This window comes from Ictalurus punctatus, chromosome 3, assembly GCF_001660625.3.
Source record: "Ictalurus punctatus breed USDA103 chromosome 3, Coco_2.0, whole genome shotgun sequence".
Taxonomy (NCBI): domain Eukaryota; kingdom Metazoa; phylum Chordata; class Actinopteri; order Siluriformes; family Ictaluridae; genus Ictalurus; species Ictalurus punctatus.
In genome coordinates this window covers 4,980,922-5,001,722 of record NC_030418.2, presented here as the reverse complement: position 1 = coordinate 5,001,722, position 20,801 = coordinate 4,980,922, and the positions used below count along the sequence as shown (strand labels likewise).

The 20,801-nt window shown below is 38.6% G+C and overlaps 2 protein-coding genes across 3 annotated transcripts; both read left to right on the top strand.

The window, feature by feature from the left end:
• Window positions 1-2,010: 2,010 nt before the first annotated feature.
• On the top strand, window positions 2,011-7,157 carry LOC108263174 (glycine N-acyltransferase-like protein 3). Of its 2 annotated transcripts, XM_053679445.1 has the most exons (5): window positions 2,011-2,304; window positions 3,205-3,312; window positions 3,711-3,819; window positions 3,932-4,055; window positions 4,669-7,157. In XM_053679445.1, the coding sequence occupies exons 1-5, from the start codon at window positions 2,176-2,178 to the stop codon at window positions 5,078-5,080; spliced, it is 882 nt and encodes a 293-aa protein (XP_053535420.1). In that variant the 5' UTR covers window positions 2,011-2,175; the 3' UTR covers window positions 5,081-7,157. The 2 variants fall into 2 exon arrangements, with proteins under 2 accessions (XP_053535420.1, XP_053535421.1); XM_053679446.1 differs by lacking the exon at window positions 3,205-3,312 and having other exon boundaries at window positions 2,026-2,304.
• A 318-nt stretch (window positions 7,158-7,475) lies between these two features.
• On the top strand, window positions 7,476-20,386 carry LOC108263175 (glycine N-acyltransferase). Its single transcript, XM_047154397.2, is given in 8 exon segments — window positions 7,476-7,833; window positions 16,751-16,830; window positions 17,188-17,264; window positions 18,070-18,180; window positions 18,270-18,378; window positions 18,558-18,681; window positions 19,068-19,393; window positions 19,396-20,386. Coding segments are annotated over 6 exon segments (801 nt in total). The 5' UTR covers window positions 7,476-7,833; window positions 16,751-16,830; window positions 17,188-17,189; the 3' UTR covers window positions 19,452-20,386.
• Window positions 20,387-20,801: the final 415 nt, after the last annotated feature.

Below are 20,801 nucleotides of genomic sequence, written 5' to 3'. Positions count from 1 at the left end.
ATCTTGAATATAAGTAGATACTAGTACATAAGCCACTGAGTGCTTCACATTGTTTTACATAATAAATCTATCAAAATGTTTATTATAAATATACATGAAAAACGTGTATAATGGGTACCAATATTACGAATGTATGCCCTAGTTTGCGGCACTATAAGAATTTAATAGTATTTTTCCAGTTCCAGTATGAGGGAGAGTGAGAGCGATGACACCAAATTTAACACACCTGCTCCCCATTCACACCTGAGACCCTGTAACACTAACAAGTCACATGACACCGGGGAGGGAAAATGGCTAATTGGGCCCAATTTGGACATTTTCACTTATTGGTGTACTCACTTTTGTTGCCAGCGGTTTAGACATTAATGGCTGTGTGCTGAGTTATTCTGAGGGGACAGCAAATTTACACTGTTATACAAGCTGTACACTCACTACTTTACATTGTAGCAAAGTGCCATTTCCTCAATGTTGTCACATGAAGGTGTACTCACTTTTACTGGGTGTATGTGTGTGTATATATATATATATATATATATATATATATATATATATATATATATATATATATATATATATATAATTTATTTATTTATTTTATGGCAAGTGGTGTAAACAATTGCTCATTGGAAAACATTTGTTGGATAATCTAAAAATCAAATCTTAAATCTAAAGTTCAGTTTTATTTATATCTATATTGGCTTTTGGGACTCCTTAACTAGAACTCAGACATTTATTTAACTGTATGGAGTGAGTCAGTCAAGTGCAAAGCCATTTCCCCCTCTTCTTGTCTTTTTTGTTCTGCATAGGTCTGGGCCAGCCAGGTCCAAGGTGTTGACTGCAGTGGTTAGGTCGTTAGCCACCCCTGATATGGGACAATGTAAATTGAAATTGACATTTGTCCATGTTCCCTGTTTTTCCTGGTTTATCCAGGAGTGTTCACACCAAGAAAATGTTCACAGGGAGTTTGTTGCTTTACTTCCATTTGTGTTATTCGCTGTTTTGAAGCCTTGCTTATTGTGAACACTTTTAATAGTAAATCCACACTAAATCACATATAGTTAAAACGTTCTGCTTCACTGTTCAGGAGACCTGAGTGCAAAAATGCGTGTGGTTATTGCAGTCCAAGCAGTACCATCCTCAGCAATCTCCAGGCTGTAGCCTCCAGTTGATGACGGCTCCATCCAGAAGTAGGGCATCAGGATGGATCGGGCACGTCCGGAGAGCAGAAAGGGTCAGGGTCACTGGCATCGCCATAAAATCAGGTGTGGCTCGACAGAAGGAGAGAGGGAGGTAAAAAGAGGGAGCTATTATTAGGTATGCTTACTATCTTCTGATGGATAAGACTGTGTACTTTACTTTGTTTTCAGCCTAAACTTAAACACCGATACTGTGTCTGAGTCCCGAACACTAATTGGAAGGCTGTTCCATAACTGTGGGGCTTTGTAAGAGAACGCTCTTCCCCCTGCTGTAGCCTTCACTATTCTAGGTACCAACAAATAGCCTGCACCTTTTGATCGAAGTAGACGTGGCGGATCACAGAAGACCAAAAGTTCACTTCGCTGCTGTGGAGCAACACCGTTCAGTGCTTTATAGGTCAATAGTAGTATTTTATAATCAATGTGAAATTTTGCTGGGAGCCAATATATTGTGGATAAGATAGATGTGATGTGGTCATACTTTGTGGTTCCAGTAAGGACTCTTGCAGTTGCATTCTTGACTAACTGAAGCTTGTTTATGCTACTACTGGAACATCCAGACAGTAAGGCATTACAATACTCCAACCTAGAGGTGATGAAAGCATGAACTAATATTTCTGCATCATGTAGTGACATTATAGTTTTTATCTTAACAATATTTCTGACATGAAATAAGGCTATCATAGTAATACTGTCTACATGAGTATCAAATGAAAGACTGGAGTCAATCATCACACCAAGGTCTTTTACTGCGGCACATGGTTAAATAGGTAAGCCATTCAGAGTCACTGTGTAATCAGAGAGCTTACTTGTATTTACATGTGGTCCTAGTAAAAGTACTTCTTTCTTCTCAGAATTAAGTGAAAGGAAGTTAATAAGCATCCAATGTCTAATGTCCTTTATTATTCCTCAACTGTGGCTCTGTTAGAGTATGTTCTGATGTCATTTGCTATGTTTGACATTAGGAGTGTCATAAAACATGTCACAATGGCATTGTATATGTGACTGTGAGCAGCAGGGGCTTTGCAGAATCATGAAGGTGTTGAGGAAGCAGGAGCTGAAGAAGGCTTTGGAAGCACTCAGACATTACTTTCCCAAGTCACAAGAGGTCTGTAAACTTTAATTTAACTGCATATTCTTATCACCCTGGTAGACATTGTAAACAGACTGTGTGTGTGGTCACAAGAATGAATATGATAATGACACTACTAATATAACCTAACAATATTTTATTTTTACTATCATAGAAATAATTGAAACAACACCGCAACTTTTAGTGGGGAGATGAATCCAAAGAATCTTTAAAAGAAAATTTAAACATTATGAAATGAAAAAAAACCCTACATCTATTTATCTATTACTACATATATTACCATCCACAACTGTAGTGACACACCCACTGTATGTGACTTATTGTAAAGTCAGTAAAACTATTAATTTCACAATTAAATTTACATTTTGCAACAGCACTCTGATTTCCATAAAACTGCAGCACTGCTTCCTGAACTGTCTTTTTAGTCTCACAGCTTGTGATTTTTTCCCTTCTGAATTTCATTTAAAAAAGATAAATTGAGATTTTAATGATCTTATATCACAATTTTTCCATATCACTTAGGCTACAGGACTGCATTTACCATATTAGTGGAAAATTAGTATATGTATATTGTATAACTAATATATGTATATATATTAATATATTATATTCAAATGCTTTTTACATAATTTAATTGTTTATTAATTAATGTTGAGAAGGGCACTTTTAAATAATTTAGAAAAAGGGTAAGGGCTCGAAGCCCCAGAGCCCCCCCTTCTGCACGTCCCAGGGGGAAAGGGTTGCAGTTTAAAAGGAAAAGGAAAATAGCGTACAGAAAACCGGTATAGATTTATTTACTTAAAACTGATTTATTTTTTAAAAAGGCATAAATTTACAAAATGTTCTAATGCAACATTTAATAGAAAAAAAGACGTAAATAGCTAAAGTAAGATGTTGTACTTTTTACGTCTTCAGGTGTATGGATGTGTTTCTATTATTAATCGAGCAGAAGTTGACCACAGAGATGTGCTGGTGGACCGGTGGCCAGATTTCAGTGTGCTACTTGTTAAAACAAACTGGCAGGTATTTGTTACAAATGCAAGGGTAATGCAGGATGCAAGTGCAGAGAGCTTTATTAAGAGAGCCAGGCAGACAAAACCAAAATAATAAGCAAGAATGTAGTCAAAGAACAGACGAGGTTCAAGTGATCTACAAACAACACAAACTAGGCGAATCAAGAATCAATAAACATACACAATATGTTGAAACAATAGAAAAACAGAAACAATAGAAGTGCATGCTGTCAAGTGAGTGCTGGAGCAGGGGAAATCCATGACAGTGTTTTGCACAAGATGACTTCAATATGGAAATGATTGGGGCTTAAAGTATAATAATCCGTGTTAGGAATAACAGACAAAGTGTTGGAAAAATGTAACAATATATCTCAGTTTTAATAGTTGACCTGTTTCTCTCATATATAGAAACCAGACTTTTATAGAGATGTGATCATTTTTACTAAGGACGAATCATGTCTCAGAAACATACTAACCAGGACAGACGTCCTAGACTGGAAGCAGTTCATCAGTCTAAGTATTAATTTCGAACTTCTTATTGCAGCAGTACAAACACTGCCACCATGGAACGCGTTAACACTGCAACCTATAACATACCTGTGTTATATCTACATATCTATAACATATAGGTGTTGATCTGCAGCATGAGGAAATGTTAAATGCTGTAGCATTGAACTATGGTGTACCAATGAACAAAATAAGTACCAGCCACGTAATGAGCCTGGAGGATCCATCCAACCTTCCAGCTGACAAGTAAGTGATTTACTCTTACTGTAACTGAATTAAAAAAAAATCCATTCAGAGTAAAAAAACTGCAAAGAATTTCACACTGTAAATAAATGAACTGCTTCAACATGCCCATCCCGCAGTGCTTTATTCCTCTTATACCACAGAATGTTGCCAAAGATTACAATGTTTATTTATCACAGATCAGAATGCCATACCTTTTACCTGTTTATAATAACCTTTAATATTGTGGTCTCTAACACTGACTGACACTGGAGACTCCTTCCATAAATTTTAAATAAATGTTTCCTTACAGAAGGTTCCACCATATCAACAATTTTATGGTTTTATTGTTGTTGTTTTTTCTTTATTATTAGTCTTATATTATGTGGACTGTCTGCCATATGAGCCCGCTGTAATTTGCTATAACTCTATAAATGATACCCTATAGGAACCAGCACATAAAGATAATGCTGTGATTTGCCGTACAGTCAGCACTACTGTCTGAGCCTGAAATTATATAAATTTAATCACCACCTTATGACCAATTAGTATTGAGATGTCAGCAGTGTAGTGGTTTATATATAGTAGTAGTTAGTTAAACATAATGTAAACCCAAACTCTCCTTCAACCTCTACAGGTTATCTATTCAAGTCTCATCAGTCAAGGAGTCTCATGTTGCTCTGATCAACAGCACATGGAAGTTTGGCAAGGGTGAATTCACTGAGCCCATGATCAGGAGCATGATCTTGAATTACCCTTCATGTTGTGTACTTGACTCAGAGGGTCAGCCGGTGTCATGGATATTGACCTATTCTAACTGTGCGATGGGAATGGGGTACACACTCCCAGAGCACAGATGCAAAGGCTACTCCAAAGCCCTGGTCACCATATTGGCAAAGAAACTGCATTCGGAGGGCTATCCAGTGTACTGCTTCGTTGAGGAGGAGAACCAGTTGTCCTACAGGCTCTTAAAAAGTTTAGGCTTCACTGAGGATCTGTCTTATAGGAATGCTTGGTTTTACTTCAATCAGTTGTCTCTGACTCCATAAGTAGTTTGGGACAAGGAACATTCCTGTCAAGATTGCACGGTTGAAAAGGGTGTTCAGCACACATTCGTTATCTTATCCACACGTACCCCATGACTGGTTGGCTGTCCACTCCTCCTTTATCATATCATTGTCCTTGCATTATGTAAAGCAAACAAAAAACCATGAGAAAACAACTCAGTGTTTATTATGTCATCAGTTGTTAATGTTGTCTGTAAACTAAACACGTGTATATGCATATTGTGGAAACCCCATACCAAAAGTCGAATGATATCTCATTTAAATAAATTCCACACTAAACCCAGTCTTTTAGATTATACATAAAAAATGTTATTGTTTTTCTATTGGATTAGCAATTTAAATTTATAGTAAACATTATTTGGTAAATTACACATAATGATAGCTCTAAAAAAGATGGATACTTCCCTGTTTCTTATGGTAGTGAAAGCTGGGTATTGGAGTAAAAACGTCTTCTTGGTGGTCGCTTTCTTTTTCTTTTCTTTATTATTAGGTTCATTTTATTTTTAGGTTAATTCTAAGCTCACATTTCACATGGGTCAGATGATGATATTGATGCAGCATGAATGTCTGTTTAGAAGCTCTTCTAACTTCCACACACTTTTTGAAATATAATTTTAACAATTCCGGTGGCCTATGACTTCACCAGACAATCACAAAAAGTAAAACAAAATCTCTGTTTGAGTTTAGGCTTCAAATATTTTTGAAAACATGCAGCCTGCTGTCTAGCTAAAACTGTAGCTATCATAACATTATGGAATGCTGCTGATCAGCTCTCACTGTATTTATGGTGTTGAATCTTAGCTAATGTTACACTCTGGAGGAAGTAAGTAACAATTCACTTACTTAATCTTTGTTACTCGCTGAAGTCTGAAATGACTAGTTGGTTTTAGTTGGTAAAAGTTGTCTTTTCCGACGTTGGTGTATAAAATAAAGGTTAACCTCTATAAATGTGGGTTTCCCAGTCCCACACAGTCCCTGTCTCAGCTGAAGAGAAGCAGCCAGATTGCATGCTGCCACCACCATGTTTCACTGTGGGTGTAGTATTTGTTGGGTGATAATAATCTTGGTTTTGCACCAAACATATATTTTACAGTTATTTTCTAAATTTACCACATGGTTTGGTGTGATTTGGGTGGGCTTGGATGTTTGTTTGTTTTTATGAGAAAGGGCTTTCGTCTAGCTTCCCTAACACACGGCCAAGACGTGAAGAACATGAGACCTTGTTGACACATGCAGGGAGAGACCAGTACTTGCTACATATTCCTGCAGCTCTTTTAACGTTGCTGTAGGTCCCTTGGCAGCCTCCCTTATACATTTATTTCTTGTCCTGTTGTCAATTTTGGAGGGACATCCTGTTCTTGGTAATGTTACATTTTCTCTACTTCTTGTTGATGGCCTTCACAGTGTTCCATGTTACAGCCATGTCTGGGAAATTCGTTTGTACCCCTCTCCTGATCGATACCTTTTGATGAGATCTTGTACATCCTTTGTCAGCTCATGGGTTCAGCAGTCAGATAAAACCAAGAATATGTCAAGAAAATCACATTGATGACAGATGTATGATAATTACTTTTGAACATGAGTTTGAAAGTGTTTGATTAATTCGGAGCACAGTCACAATGCCCCATTATAAAAGTGTTTGCAAATGTTTCCCTAAAATGTTTCTACTTGTATTTGTACTTGAATTTTGTTGGTTGCTATATCATGTTAATGGTGGAAGAAATATCTGACGTGACTTATCTTGCGTCATTTTAACATGGGAGTATAGACTTTTTATATCCACTGTTAATCCTTCAAACATTCAACCACTCGTTCTTGAGATAACCCAAAGGATAAACATCACCCAGTGGTGGCGGCCTATGTGGGCAGAAATTGGTGGGAAGAAACTGCCTCTTGGAAATTATTTTGTACCCCTCTCCTGATTGACACCTTTTGATGAGATCCCATACACACTTTGTCAGGTCTTGGGTTCAGTAGTAAACAGTACAGCCGAAGAACTATCATTTCTCCAACCTTTTGTTGTCATTCCCTGGTGTAAATAAACATGTTCACGTTTTTATTACCGAAAAATTTTGGTTTATTATTAGAATACCACAGATACTGGAGCAACACGGGCCGCATTTTTTTATTTATTTGTCCGACTCTGCAGTCAGATAGTCTTTTTGTTCAATCACGTGTAATGAGTATGGAAAGTATTCCATACATTTAATATATAGAATTGCACAAAAAATGTATACCTGAAGTGACTGTCTGTATGTGTGCATCTTTCCCTTTAATTTTCTGACTGCAGCATGTAAAGGTTAACTTGTTGTCTTTGCACCTCCTCTTCCCTTTCCGCAGTGTGGTTGCATGGGAGAGGTAGGATTTTAATAAGCTCTGATAAATCCAATTTCATCTTTGCCTTAAAAATCACTTTTAAACAAGCATTCTTTTTCTAAATCTTATTTATTACTTCCCATGCATGATTTATTATTTTCATGTTTTCATTTTAATTAAGGTTATGATTAGTTTTATGCGTCATCCGTGAACTTGAAGCACGTGTTAATCGCAGTGAACCTGAAATTTATTTTACAGATACGTTGAGGGCGAAAGCACACACTATATGAGACTGTGTTATCTCTTTGTCAGAGAGTAAATGAAGCGTCGACCCAGTTGCCGTCTGCCTATTTAATTGGTTAAAAGAAAACACACAACGCAGACACCAACCAGTTACACTCACTTCAACAGGTAGACAGGTATGCTGAAACCACTAGCTCTTCTGCTAAGATTTTTGTAATATTAGCAGCATTTTATATGTTTATCGCCGGTTGTTTTCAAATTGACTGAGAGGGAATGTAAGTACTAGCTACTCAAGTTCATTACATTTACAGACATGCAAGTCACCTTGTCATATTGTATGTACGTTATATAGTCAGTAAAGACACGATGCCAAATAGACAGAGAGGACGTGTGTATGTGTGTGTCTGTGTGTGTGTGTGTATGTACTTTGACTTGTAAAGTAGCTCCTAATGCCACACACATATGTGGCGAGTGTTTGCTGTTACACTAGATTATTAAATGCGTTAATTACTAACAGTATTCATTCAGTGGTATTTTATTTTTTAAATAATTCGTATGGGGAGAAATTACACTTTGGAGTGAGCTATGGTCACGTGATCATAAGCATAATGTATTGATAAGTGTTATTTTAAGTGTTGTTTTCATTTCTTTATATATTTATATTTGTTTTTCTGTTTTATTGGTTTTGTTTAGCCCTTAAATTATTTAAATGAATTTGTTAATCTATATAAAATGTCCAGGAAGCACAGTTACGCAAGTTACATTATGTGTAATTATGAGCACACAGCTCATGATGTTCTTTCCGGACACACTCTTGTTTGGGAGCTACAGTGAAAAACGTGGCCTACTGCCTTTGGTAAGGCAGTGAAGAAGAACATAGGCCTATTCTGGAAAAGCAGTGAAAAACGTGGCCTACTGCCTTTGGTAAGGCAGTGAAGAAGAACGTAGGCCTATTCTGGAAAAGCAGTGAAAAACGTGGCCTGCTGCCACGAGCCACAGTGAAGAACATACTGCTTCGTGAACTGCAGTGAAAAAATATTGTTTGGTGTGGTGTAAAACATCGCCATCCATGGACATGGACAACGTAGCCATTGGGGAGTGAGCAATGATCGCCAGCATCCCAGGGAATATTGTACGGGCCTGCCCCTCATGAAGTCTCCGTCCCGCACTCAACGTAAAAGACCTGCCTACCCATCCTGGCAATCGTCCAACGTGACCTCGCAAGCTTCAGTTCAGCGCGAAAGTGGAACCCAGAAGAAGACGGTGCTGCAGCTGCCAAGAACGGCCACACGGAAGCAACAACACAACATCTTTGGAAAATTGATTTTGTGAACATTCATTACATCTGGATTCCAGGTCAGACTGTACAGTTACATTTCTCAGTTTTTTTAAAATTGTTATTTCTTGCAATTCCAATATATTATTTGAAACAAAGGAAAAATGAGAACTGCATCTGAATAGTTTTGTAAGTTGAATAGCAGTGTGTATATAATGTACTTGTTTGATCATTTGAAAGTGTGTATTTTCCTGGTCATTCTAGTTTACCTTTCATCATTTAATCTTTCAATATGTGTTGTTTCAAAATAGTTTACTAAAATGGATCAAAGCACACCAGATGTTTGTGTACTAGAAGGAGTACTACAGGCTCTAGAAAACGAGAAAACAGAATTAGAGAAGAAATTAGAAACTGAACTTGAAACCTCAGAGAAACAAAGAATTGAAGAACGGTTAGCTGAAATTAATAAAGATCTCCAAATACATAGGATAGGGCTCCAGGAGCCAACACCTGGCACTGAACAAGCAGTGAGGCGGTCAGAAAGAGAAAAACACCCAACAGAAAAGATGCTTGAGCTCATTAAACAGGAGAGCACAAAAAAAGGAAAGAAAGTTCATGTTAACATATGTAAACTTCAAAGCTGAGGTTCAGTATATTAGAACTAAACTAAAGGAAGAATGTTGTAAATCAGACATAGGCGAAATGATAAGAACCTTGGAAAAGTATGAGTCAGAACTAAAGCAGGAATATAAGAGCTTACGTGCACTGACCACACCAGCCCAAGATATACGAAGGGGAATGGATATCTGCACATCAGTGACTTCTAAAATAACTACACTTCTGAAAGTTTGTTACGCAGAAGCTGATAAAGAGTTTATTGCAGAAGCTGTTAAGGAAACTCTTTTGAAATTACTCCAGAGAGAAGACGCAAGGTCAGTTTATGGGTCAACTGTGTCAAGAGCTGGAGTGGGTAATGTGCAAGATAGTCAAGTGTCAGTAAAGAAGGCAGAGGTGGTGGCACACTTGGCATCGAAACGTGCTGAACTTAACAGGGAAAGGGAAATATCTGCACAAAGAAAAGAGGTGCTAGCTCAGCAAGAGAAGTTAAAACTTATGGAATAACAAAGGGATCTTGAAGCTATGGAAGCTGAATACAATGTATATGCTGAAGAGGAATTAAAATTGAATGCTGAAATAGGTGAAACTAGAGAAACCTTCACTTTGTCTCCAAGTCAGCTTCCAGTGCAGCATAAAAGCACTCCATGCACCCAGAATCCCAAAGACCTTTCAATCCCTTTTTGTTCTGAAAGCAAAATAGAACCAAAATCAAATGAAGCCTCGCTAGTTCAAGCATTAAAAGAATCCCTGGCAATGACTAGACTTCCAGCACCAGAGCCGTTCATGTTTACAGGAGATCCACTTAAATTCACTGAATGGCGTACCTGCTTCAAGGCCTTAATCACAACAAGTTGCACAAACCCAGCTCATAGGGCTATATTACTTGAAAAAATACATCAGTGGAGAAGCACTTTCTGTGTTAGAAGGAACATTTTATAGACGTGATGAGGAAGCCTACACACAGGCTTGGAATGCCCTTAACAAACGTTATGGCCACCCCTTCATAGTTCAAAGAGCATTCAGGGGGAAGCTGAGTAGTTGGCCCAAGACTGGACCAAAGGAATCACTGAAATTAAGGGAATTTAGTGATTTCCTCATCTCCTGCAAGAATGCAATACCTTACGTTCATGGTCTAAAAGTTTTAGATGATTGTCAAGAAAACCAAAAGTTGCTACAAAAACTTCTGACTGGGCAAAAACCGCTGGAACCGGTACGTCACTAAAGCACTTGATGAAGGGAAGCCATATCCTGCCTTTAAGGAGTTCTCAGACTTTGTAGCCGAAGAGGCACGCATTGCTTGCAATCCAGTTTCTTCCCTTTTTGCATTAAAACAAGCAGATGAGAAAAATGGAAAGGAACAGAAGCCTCTCAAAGCCAGCACTCTAGCAACGTCAACAAAGGTGTTTCAAAGATCAAGCTTCACTTCAAAGGACTCAAGTGCATCAGGAAGTTCTACAGCCAACTCTCCTGCCACTCAAACCAAAAGACAAATAGATTGTGTGTGCTGTCAACAAAATCACTTTATTTATAACTGTGAAAAGTTTGCAGCGATGCCTCTAGAGGAAAAGAAAAAATTTGTCATTAGCAACAATATGTGCTTCGGGTGCCTCAGAGTCGGACATGTTGCAAAAAATTGCAGAAAGAGGGCTACTTGCAATATTTGTAGACGGAGTCATCCATCTCCACTTCATGAAGAACGCCCTGTAGGAGAAAAGCTAGAAGCATTACCACAAAAGGACAATTCTTGCCTTATGCACTGTGAGAACGGACAATACCAGTACCTTCATTGACCATGATGTCTGTGGAAAAATTCAAGCACACACTGAACCTGTCAAACTGAAGTCGTCAACAATGACTGACAAGAGTTCAATACTGAATTGTCACAGAGTTGCTGAAGGTGAGAGGGTACAATTTACAAGAGTACATTGAGCTACCTCCAGCATACACTCAAGAATACATCCCACTAGAGAAGAATAGCATTCCCACTCGTGAAACAGTAGCAGGGTGGACTCACCTTCTGAGCATAGCCGAAGAGATGCCAGATCTGTTGAACTGTCCTGCAGGACTTCTGATTGGCTATGACTGTGCAAGGGCTCTGAAACCAAAAGCAGTGATATCAGGGGAAGAGTATGAACCTTATGCAGTCAAGACAGATTTAGGCTGGAGTATAGTTGGAGCCAACATGCCTTGCACTGACATAGGGATGGCGAAGGGTTCTGCCATCGCATCTCTGTGAAAGAACTTCCACCTATCACACCTGCCTCTGTGATCAAAGCATTAGAGAGAGATTTTCTTGACACAAATCCAAGAGAAAAGACAATATCCCAAGACGACATTCAATTTCTGCATCTCTTGAATGGGAAAATTCAACATAATGAAGAGGGACATCTGGAAATGCCTCTACCATTTAGAGAGTGTCCTCAGCTTCCAAACAACAAGCAGCTGGCTACAGTCAGATTGAAACATTTAAAAGAAAAAATGGAAAAGAGTCCAAAGTACAAGGAAGATTATATCAAATTCATGGACAATGTCTTTAGAGATGGTGATGCAGGAGAAACAAATGCCACCCCAAAGGAAGGCAACACATGGTACATTCCGCACCATGGGGTGTATCATCCTAGGAAGCCTGAGAAGATTAGGGTCGTATTTGACTGCTCTGCCAAATGTGAAGGCACCTCTCTGAATGACCACCTCCTCACAGGACCTGATCTAACAAATACTCGGACTGGAGTGCTGTGTAGATTTCACCAGCATCAGATCGCGAATAATTGCAATGTTGAGAAAATGTTTCACCGCTTCCACGTAACCCCAGAAGATCGGGATTTCTTGAGGTTCCTGTGGTGGGGAAAATGGGAACACAACAAGAGAGCCCAAAGAATACCAGATGCGAGTTCACATATTTGGAGCAGCATCATCGCCTGGATGTGCTAACTATGGCATGAAATACCTCGCCAGCAAATATGAGAATGATTACCCATTGGCTGCAGTCTTCATCCGGAAAAATTTCTATGTGGATGATGGGTTTATCAGTGTCGATTCAGTTCAAAGAGTCAACCAGCTTGTGAATGAAGCACGAGAAGTCTTTAGTAAAGGACAGCTGCGCTTACACAAATTTGTCTCTTTTGGATGCAATTCCAGAGAGTGAATGTGCAAGTGCAGTGAAGGATGTGGACCTGAACTACAGCGAGCTTTCAATGCAGAGTTTGCTGGGAGTGAAGTGGAGCATAGAGACGGATACGTTCTCATTCAATGTCGTCTTCAATTAAAGGCAGCCACCTGGCGAGGAATCCTATCAACGGTAGCTAGTGTATACGACGCATTAGGATTTCTCTCTCCCTACATCTTGACTGGGAGAAGAGTGCTGCAAGAGATGTGCAAACGAGGTGTAGGATGGGATGAACATGTTCCCCTTGAACTGAAGCCAAAGTGGGAAACATGGCTCCATGACCTGGAAAATCTTGAGAAAATTCAAATACCAAGATGCTTCATTCCTGATCACCTCAGCACAGTACAAAAAATTGAGCTGCATTATTTTTCAGATGCCAGCAACAATGGCTATGGGCAATGTTCTTATATCAGGATTGTTGCTGATGAACAAGTGCATTGTGCATTAGTCATGGGTAAGGCCAGAGTGGCACCCACAAGGATGGTCAGCATTCCACGCCTTGAGCTCACTGCAGCTACAGTCTCTGCTGCTATGAGTAGCGTTCTTAGAGAAGAGCTGGAGCTGAAAATAGACCAGGAGTTTTTCTGGACTGATTCACAGGTGGTGCTCGGGTACATCAAGAATGACGTCCAGCGCTTTCATGTTTTTGTAGCAAATCGCGTCCAGAAAATAAGAGACACTACTGATTCTAGTCAGTGGTTCTACGTCGAAACAAGCCAGAATCCAGCCGACCATAAATCTAGGGGTCTCAAGGTGGCAGACCTAATAGAATCAAATTGGCTCAGAGGACCAAAGTTCTTATGGGAACAAGAAATTGTTTTTAGCCAAAGATCCCCAGAGCTTCTTGTAGGTGACCCAGAGGTCAAAGTCCTGAAAACAGATGCTGTTGAAAGAGATAGCTTCCTCCATAGGCTGTCAAGACTCTCAGATTGGAATACAACCCTCAACATTATTGCTCGGATTCAGAGACTGGCACATAAAGACAGGTCTGGACCCATTAGTGTAGAGGAACGAAGAGAAGCCGCTCTTGCGCTCATCAGAGCAGCACAAAGAGAAGCCTTTGAAAAGGAGCTGAAATTGTTTAGTCAGGAATCCACAAAGCTACCAAAAACTCACAAGATGTATCAACTTGACCCTATCTTTCAGAATGGATTGCTCAGGGTTGGTGGCAGGTTGAGAATGTCCTCCACATCAGTTGAGTTGAAACATCCAGTGATCCTTCCTAAGGAAGGCATTGTCACACAGCTCATACTTGACCACTGTCACAAAAGGACTCAGCACCAAGGCCGAGGGCAAACCTTGAATGAGCTCAGAGCCAGCGGATATGGGATAATAGGTGCCAGCAAGGTAGTGGCCAAGCACATCAAGAGTTGTCACTTGCAGAAAGGTGCGTGGACGGACTGAAGAACAGCGAATGGCAGACTTACCTGTTGACCGAGTAGATCCATCTCCTCCATTATTGTACACCGGAATTGACTGTTTCGAGCCATTCTACACGAAACAAGGTCGAAAGGAATTCAAGCGGTATGGTCTGTTGTTCACATGTCTAAGCTACAGGGCCATCCACTTAGAAATGTTGGAGGATCTCACAACAGATGCATTGTTGAATGCTTTGAGATGCTTCATAGCAATTAGAGGAGCGGTAAGACAAATCCGATCTGACCAAGGTACTAATTTCCTTGGAGCAAAGAATGAGTTGGAGAGAGGTCTAATGGAATTTGACAAAGAAAGGATTTCAACTTACCTTGCAAGAAAGCAATGTGACTTCCTGATGAATGTGCCTGAAGCAAGCCACATGGGAGGCATTTGGGAACGCCAAATACGGACGGTTAGGGGCGTGATGAGTTCTGTTCTGGCACAGGCTAAAAGGAGACTGGATGACACCTCTTTGAGGACATTCTTCTATGAAGCCATGTCAATTGTTAACAGTCGTCCACTCACAACAAACACAATCAATGATCCTAAAGGTGTTGAACCTTTGACACCTAACCATTTGCTCACGATGAAGTCCATTGTGCCCCTCGTGCCTGCAGGCAAATTTGTCCAGGAAGATTTGTATGCCAAGTAGAGGTGGCGTAGAGTGCAGTACCTCTCGGAACAATTCTGGAGCAGGTGGCGCAAGGAATACCTGGCCAGCATAAACCTCAGACAAAAGTGGCATGTGCCCAGAATAAATGTGCAAGTTGGGGATGTCGTTATTGTCAAGGATGACAATATTCCCAGAAATGAGTGGAAGCTAGCCAGAGTTGTTGAGGCAAGGGCAGATGGTGATGGTTTTGTGCGAAAGGTCAAAATTCAAATAGAACAAAGTAATTTAGGAAAGAAAGGTGAGCGCATAACGCAACTTTCTTTACTTGAGCGTCCAGTTAAAAAATTAGTGGTGCTAGTGGAGCAGAATTCATAGACTAGTATCCTAAATTATTAAACAGGAAATATTAAACTTTCAGACTAAGCTGGTCAAAACCAAGTGTCAAAAATTAGTTGCTAAATGTATAGGAAAATTACACGATTTATTCACTTTATTCAGAATATGGTTAACATAAATCTTTGTAATTTTGGTGGCAGAGTAGCTGTCGCTGAAAACATGTATGGGTCTTTTCTTTCTTTAAGCCTTTAAAGTATTTATTTGTTATGTTGTTGTTATTACAATAATGCAATATAAATATTAATAAGTTGTAGAAATAATCACACCTACAGGTTAAACTAGTGAGCTGCATTTAATTTAAGTTACTGTGGTCATGTGATTAGCCTAACTAATAGCAGTGTAAAAATGTGCATGCAGTTTTTGGTGCTACGCTGTACACGGAGTTAGGTGCTAAAGAAGAGTATAATTAAACAGTAAAGCATTACAGCTACTCCTAGATTTCTGGTCGGAAGTTCGCTATGTTGGTTTGTATTGTAATGTAATAGTGCAAATGTTTCCTAAGGCCATTAATACTAGTTTAATATGTGAGCAAGATGAATGAATACTCATGGACTCTTAAGAACATGCTTGTGTACAATATGCTCATGTGAGAATGTGTTATGTACTTTATTTCAATTTTTCACGGTGTTTGATGGTGTTTGACGGTGATTGAATGCGCTTAAGTTGTGAAGGAATGCAATAAAAGAAACGACAAACATCGGTCGAAGCGTACGTTTTAATCTGACCAGAAGAATAAGTTTGGGAGCAGCTACATGCAAGTAACCTTGTTATATATTATATGTACGTTATATAGCCAGCAAAGACACGATACCAAACAGACAGAGACTGTCTGCGCGTGCGCGCGCGCACTTTGACTTGTGAAGTAATGCCACACACACACGTGGCGAGTGTATGTTGTTACACTAGATTATTAAATGTACTAATTACTAATAGTATTCATTCAGTGGTATTTTATTTTTGAAATAATTCGTATGAGGAGAAATTACACTTTGGAGTAAGCTATGGTCACGTGATCATAAGCATAATGTATTGATAAGTGTTATTTTAAGTGTTGTTTTCATTTCTTTATATATTTATATTTGTTTTTCTGTTTTATTGGTTTTGTTTAGCCTTTAATTTATTTAAATGAATTTGTTAATGAATTTGTTTAAATGAATCTATATAAAATGTCTAGGAAGCACAGTTACGCAAGTTACATTAGGTGTAATCATGAGCACACAGCTCTTGATGTTCTTTCCGGATACACTCTCTGTTCCGTCAGGTCATGGCGATGAGAGGCACGGCTAGATCAGAGGTTCTTTTTGTCGGAGGTGTCTAATGGTGTCTGTTGTTTTGATACAGAAACTGGAAGCCAAAAATAAATCACATGACAACTGCATAATCGCGTGGGATATATTTAATTAACAACACACACAACGCAGAAGAATTAACACACACACACACACACACACACGAGCCGACATTAGGAGCTACTTTACAAGTCAAAGTGTAAATCATTTAAAATATTTTCTCAATTTCTAATGTGTGGAGTCAAAAATAATGGTAATAATAATACTTAACTAAGCCATAAATGTTCATGTGGCATGCATCAATGTGTAATTTTGTCAGGTCAGGTGACAGAAGCAGACCTGCCAGGTAATATCTCTGACAGAGCAGGAGGAGAGGCAGGTGGAGAGGCAGAGTCACAGGTGAGGTCGAACAGTGACATGGTGATATGTTAGTAGTGAGATTCAGTATTGGGACAAATGTGAGGCTGATGTACTGTGTGGTTCATCCATGTGTGCTTGAAATGAAAGCTTTAAATAGGAAAGTCTGTGCGGACTGCTTTTATATCCCCACCAATGTCAATAGGTGTGACCACATGTATATTACACTAGTAATCTATCTGTGGCATGCAAAATTCCCATAAATCTCCTGCTGAGTAAGTGTAAAAAAAAAAAAAGTGGGCAGGACTTTGGAAACACAGAATGATCTTAAATAAGCTGCGCCAAAAGTGGCCTGCATTTCTGACATGTCGGCATGTTTTTAATTTAATTTTTATAAAGCCATGAAGGTGCTGAATAAGGAGGAGCTGAAGAAAGCAGAGGAAGCGCTCAGGCATTACTTTCCCCAGTCACAGCAGGTCTGTAAACCACACAGTTAATGCGCTATAAATGCAGGGTATGTTTGTTAGTGTCAGGTGAAAATCAGTGTTTTGGGAACTCATTAAGGAATGAAATGTGTGTTGTTGTTTTTTTAAATTGTCATTACAGATGCATCAGTCATATATTTATGGCGAGTGGCTTAAACAGTTGCTCATTGGAAAAGTTTGCTGGATAATGTAAAAATCAAATCTTAAATCTAAAGTTTATCAATAACTAATGTATAGTGGCTTTTGTGACTCATTAACTAGAACTCTACTGTTATATAACTATAGAATAACTGATCTGACTCTGTCAGGTTACACACAGACTTTGAACCTAAAGAAGAGAAACGAATGAATGCCAAAAACTGCTTTATTTGTCCATCCGATACAGAGTAATACTGATTCTTGTATTCTGAAGCTTTTCTGATGTCTTTGTGTGTAAATCACTCCGATATTTATATTGAGCACCAATCTGGAAGCAAAAAATAGTCACAATATAGTGAAATATATGCTGGTGGTGTTCATGTCCATAAGAGAAAACTGAACAACAGCTAGAACAGGTCAGGATTGTGAGGTTTTACCCCAGCTAACACTAACAATCATGTTTCAGCTTTAGTAGAAATTCAGAGTGGTTCATTTATACCAAAACAGAACATAAGGGTTAATGAATCATTTCTGTTCACAGAGTCAATGTTAGAGTTATGATCTAATATATAATTTCAACCATAAATGAAATACATATATAGGTCTTTTATAGATATTTTATATTGAATACATTATAAGAGGAATGGTTTGTGTCTAGGTGTATGGATATGTTTTTATGATTAATCGAGTAGAAGCTGATCCCATAGATGTGCTGGTGGACCAGTGGCCAGATTTTAATGTGCTACTCATCAGACCACAACGGCAGGAGGTATTGCATGAGATAACTTTAGTATAAAATATCAACAAAAACTAGCTACGGTTAAGTTTTTCATATTGACCTGTTTCTCTCACATACAGAAAGCTGACCTATTCAAGGACATGTGCGTTTTTACTAAGGATGAAACAACTCTCAGGAGCATACTGAACAGGACAGACGTTATTGACTGGAAGCAGTACCTCTGTCTAAGTATTCATTTCTCAGACCTCCCTTTATGCCATTTTAAGAGCATCATAATAATCAGTGTCACACAAAAAGAGATGTTGTTCTCCCTCCCGTGATGTGCTTTCAGTTTGTCAAGAATTTAGATATTCTCCTCCAGTTGAATAAGTTAATTTAACTCTGAAACTTATAAAACATCTGTTCAGGTGTTGATCTGTGCCACGAGGAGATGCTAAAGTTTGTAGCAGCGAGCAGAAGCGTGCCAATGAGAAAAGATCATGTCTGCTACATGATGAAACTGCAAAATCCATCCAACCTTACAACTGAAAGGTAACTGATTTACCGTTAGGATGCTTAGTTAACAGTTAATAATACAGCCACTCATGCCATATTTTAACCTGCCGAATCTTTCATGGAATCGACAAGCTGTTGATTCTATGTTGTTTAAATGCAAAAGTTTCATTGCATTGTTTTCATTTAATGACTGTTAAATTCGTTTGTGTTTTGTAAAAATGACTCATTTTAAATTTTATTTTGTACTTATTCTTTTCATACATCTTCCTTATCAAGCCAATAACAGAATATATATTATATATACTGAATAGATTTTAAAAATATTTTTACATGAGTTTTTCTATTTCAAAAGAAACGGAACCTGGTAAATAGTGCAAATGTTACCAAATATCAAGGTAAACCCACCGCTTGATTTACCACAGGTTTCCCGTACAAGTGTCCTCACTTAACGAGTCTCACCTTGCTTTGGTCAATAGCACATGGAAGTTTGGCATGGGTGAATTCAGTGAACGGTTCGTCAGGGACAGGATCATGAATTTCCCTTCGTGTTGTGTGCTGGACTCAGAGGGTCAGCCGGTGTCATGGATATTGACCTGTGCTTCCTGTGCGATGGGAATGCTGTACACAATGCCGGAGCACAGACGGAAAGGCTACGCCAAAGCCCTGGTCACCATAATGGCAAAGAAACTGCATTCAGAGGGCTACCCAGTGTACTGCTTCATTGAGGAGGAGAACCAGTTGTCCTACAGGTTCTTTACCAGTTTAGGTTTCACTACGGATCCGTCTTACAGGGCTGCTTGGATTAACTTTAATTAATCATGTTAGTTTGTTTTAGATTTTATTCAGTTTTATACAAATGCTTCCCTCACCATTCCATAAACTTTACCTGGTATAACAACTTGAATCATTGAAAGTAGTTTGGGACAAGGAACATTCCTGTCATGACTGCACGATTGAAGGGTGTGTTCAGCAGACATTCATTATCTTATCCACACGTACCCCATGACTGGTTGGCTGTCCACTCCTCCTTTATCATATCATTGTTCTTGCATTAAGTAAAACAAATAAAACCATGAGAAAACAACTTAATGTTTATTATGTTGTTAGTTGTTAATCTTGTGTGTTCTGTAAACTAAACAGGTGTATATGCATATTGTAGAAACCCCATACCAAATGTCTTTTTCCAGAAGTCGAATGATATCTCATTTAAACAAGTTAAACACCAAACCCAGTCTTGTAAATTGTACATAAAAAGTGAATTATTTTGTACCCCTCTCTGGATTGATACCTTTTGATGAGATCCCATATACCCTTTGTCAGCTCTTGGGTTCAGTAGTAAACAGTACAGCCGAAGAACCATCATTTCTCCAACCTTTTGTTGTCATTCCCTGGTGTAAATAAACATTTTATTACTGAACAATTTTGGTTTATTATTAGACTACCACAGATACTGGAACAACACGGGCTGCAATGAAAGAAGAGGGGGAAAGAGGAATAAACAAAGTTGAATCATGAGAAAACAACTTAATGTTTATTATGTTGTTAGTTGTTAATCTTGTGTGTTCTGTAAACTAAACAGGTGTATATGCATATTGTAGAAACCCCATACCAAATGTCTTTTTCCAAAAGTCGATTGATCTCATTTAAACAAATTTCAACACCAAACTCAGTCTTGTAAATTATACATAAGTGTTATTGTTTTTTCTATTGGATTATAAAATTAAATTGTATTTTTACTTGATTTTTGTTGGTTGCTATGTCATGTTAATGTTGGACTTTTTATATCCACTAATAATCCTACAACATTCAACCACTCCTTGAGATAACCCGAAGGATAAACACCATTTAGTGGTGGCGGCATATGTGGGCAGGAATTGGTGGGAAGAAACTGCCTCTTGGAAATTATTTTGTACCCCTCTCCTGATTGACACCTTTTGATGAGATCACATATACCCTTTGTCAGCTCTTGGGTTCAGTAGTAAACAGTACAACCGAAGAACAATCATTTCTCCAACCTTTTGTTGTCATTCCCTGGTGTAAATAAACATTTTATTACTGAACAATTTTAGTTTATTATTAGACTACCACAGATACTGGAACAACACGGGCTGCAATGAAAGAAGAGGGAGAAAGAGGAATAAACAAAGTTGAATCAA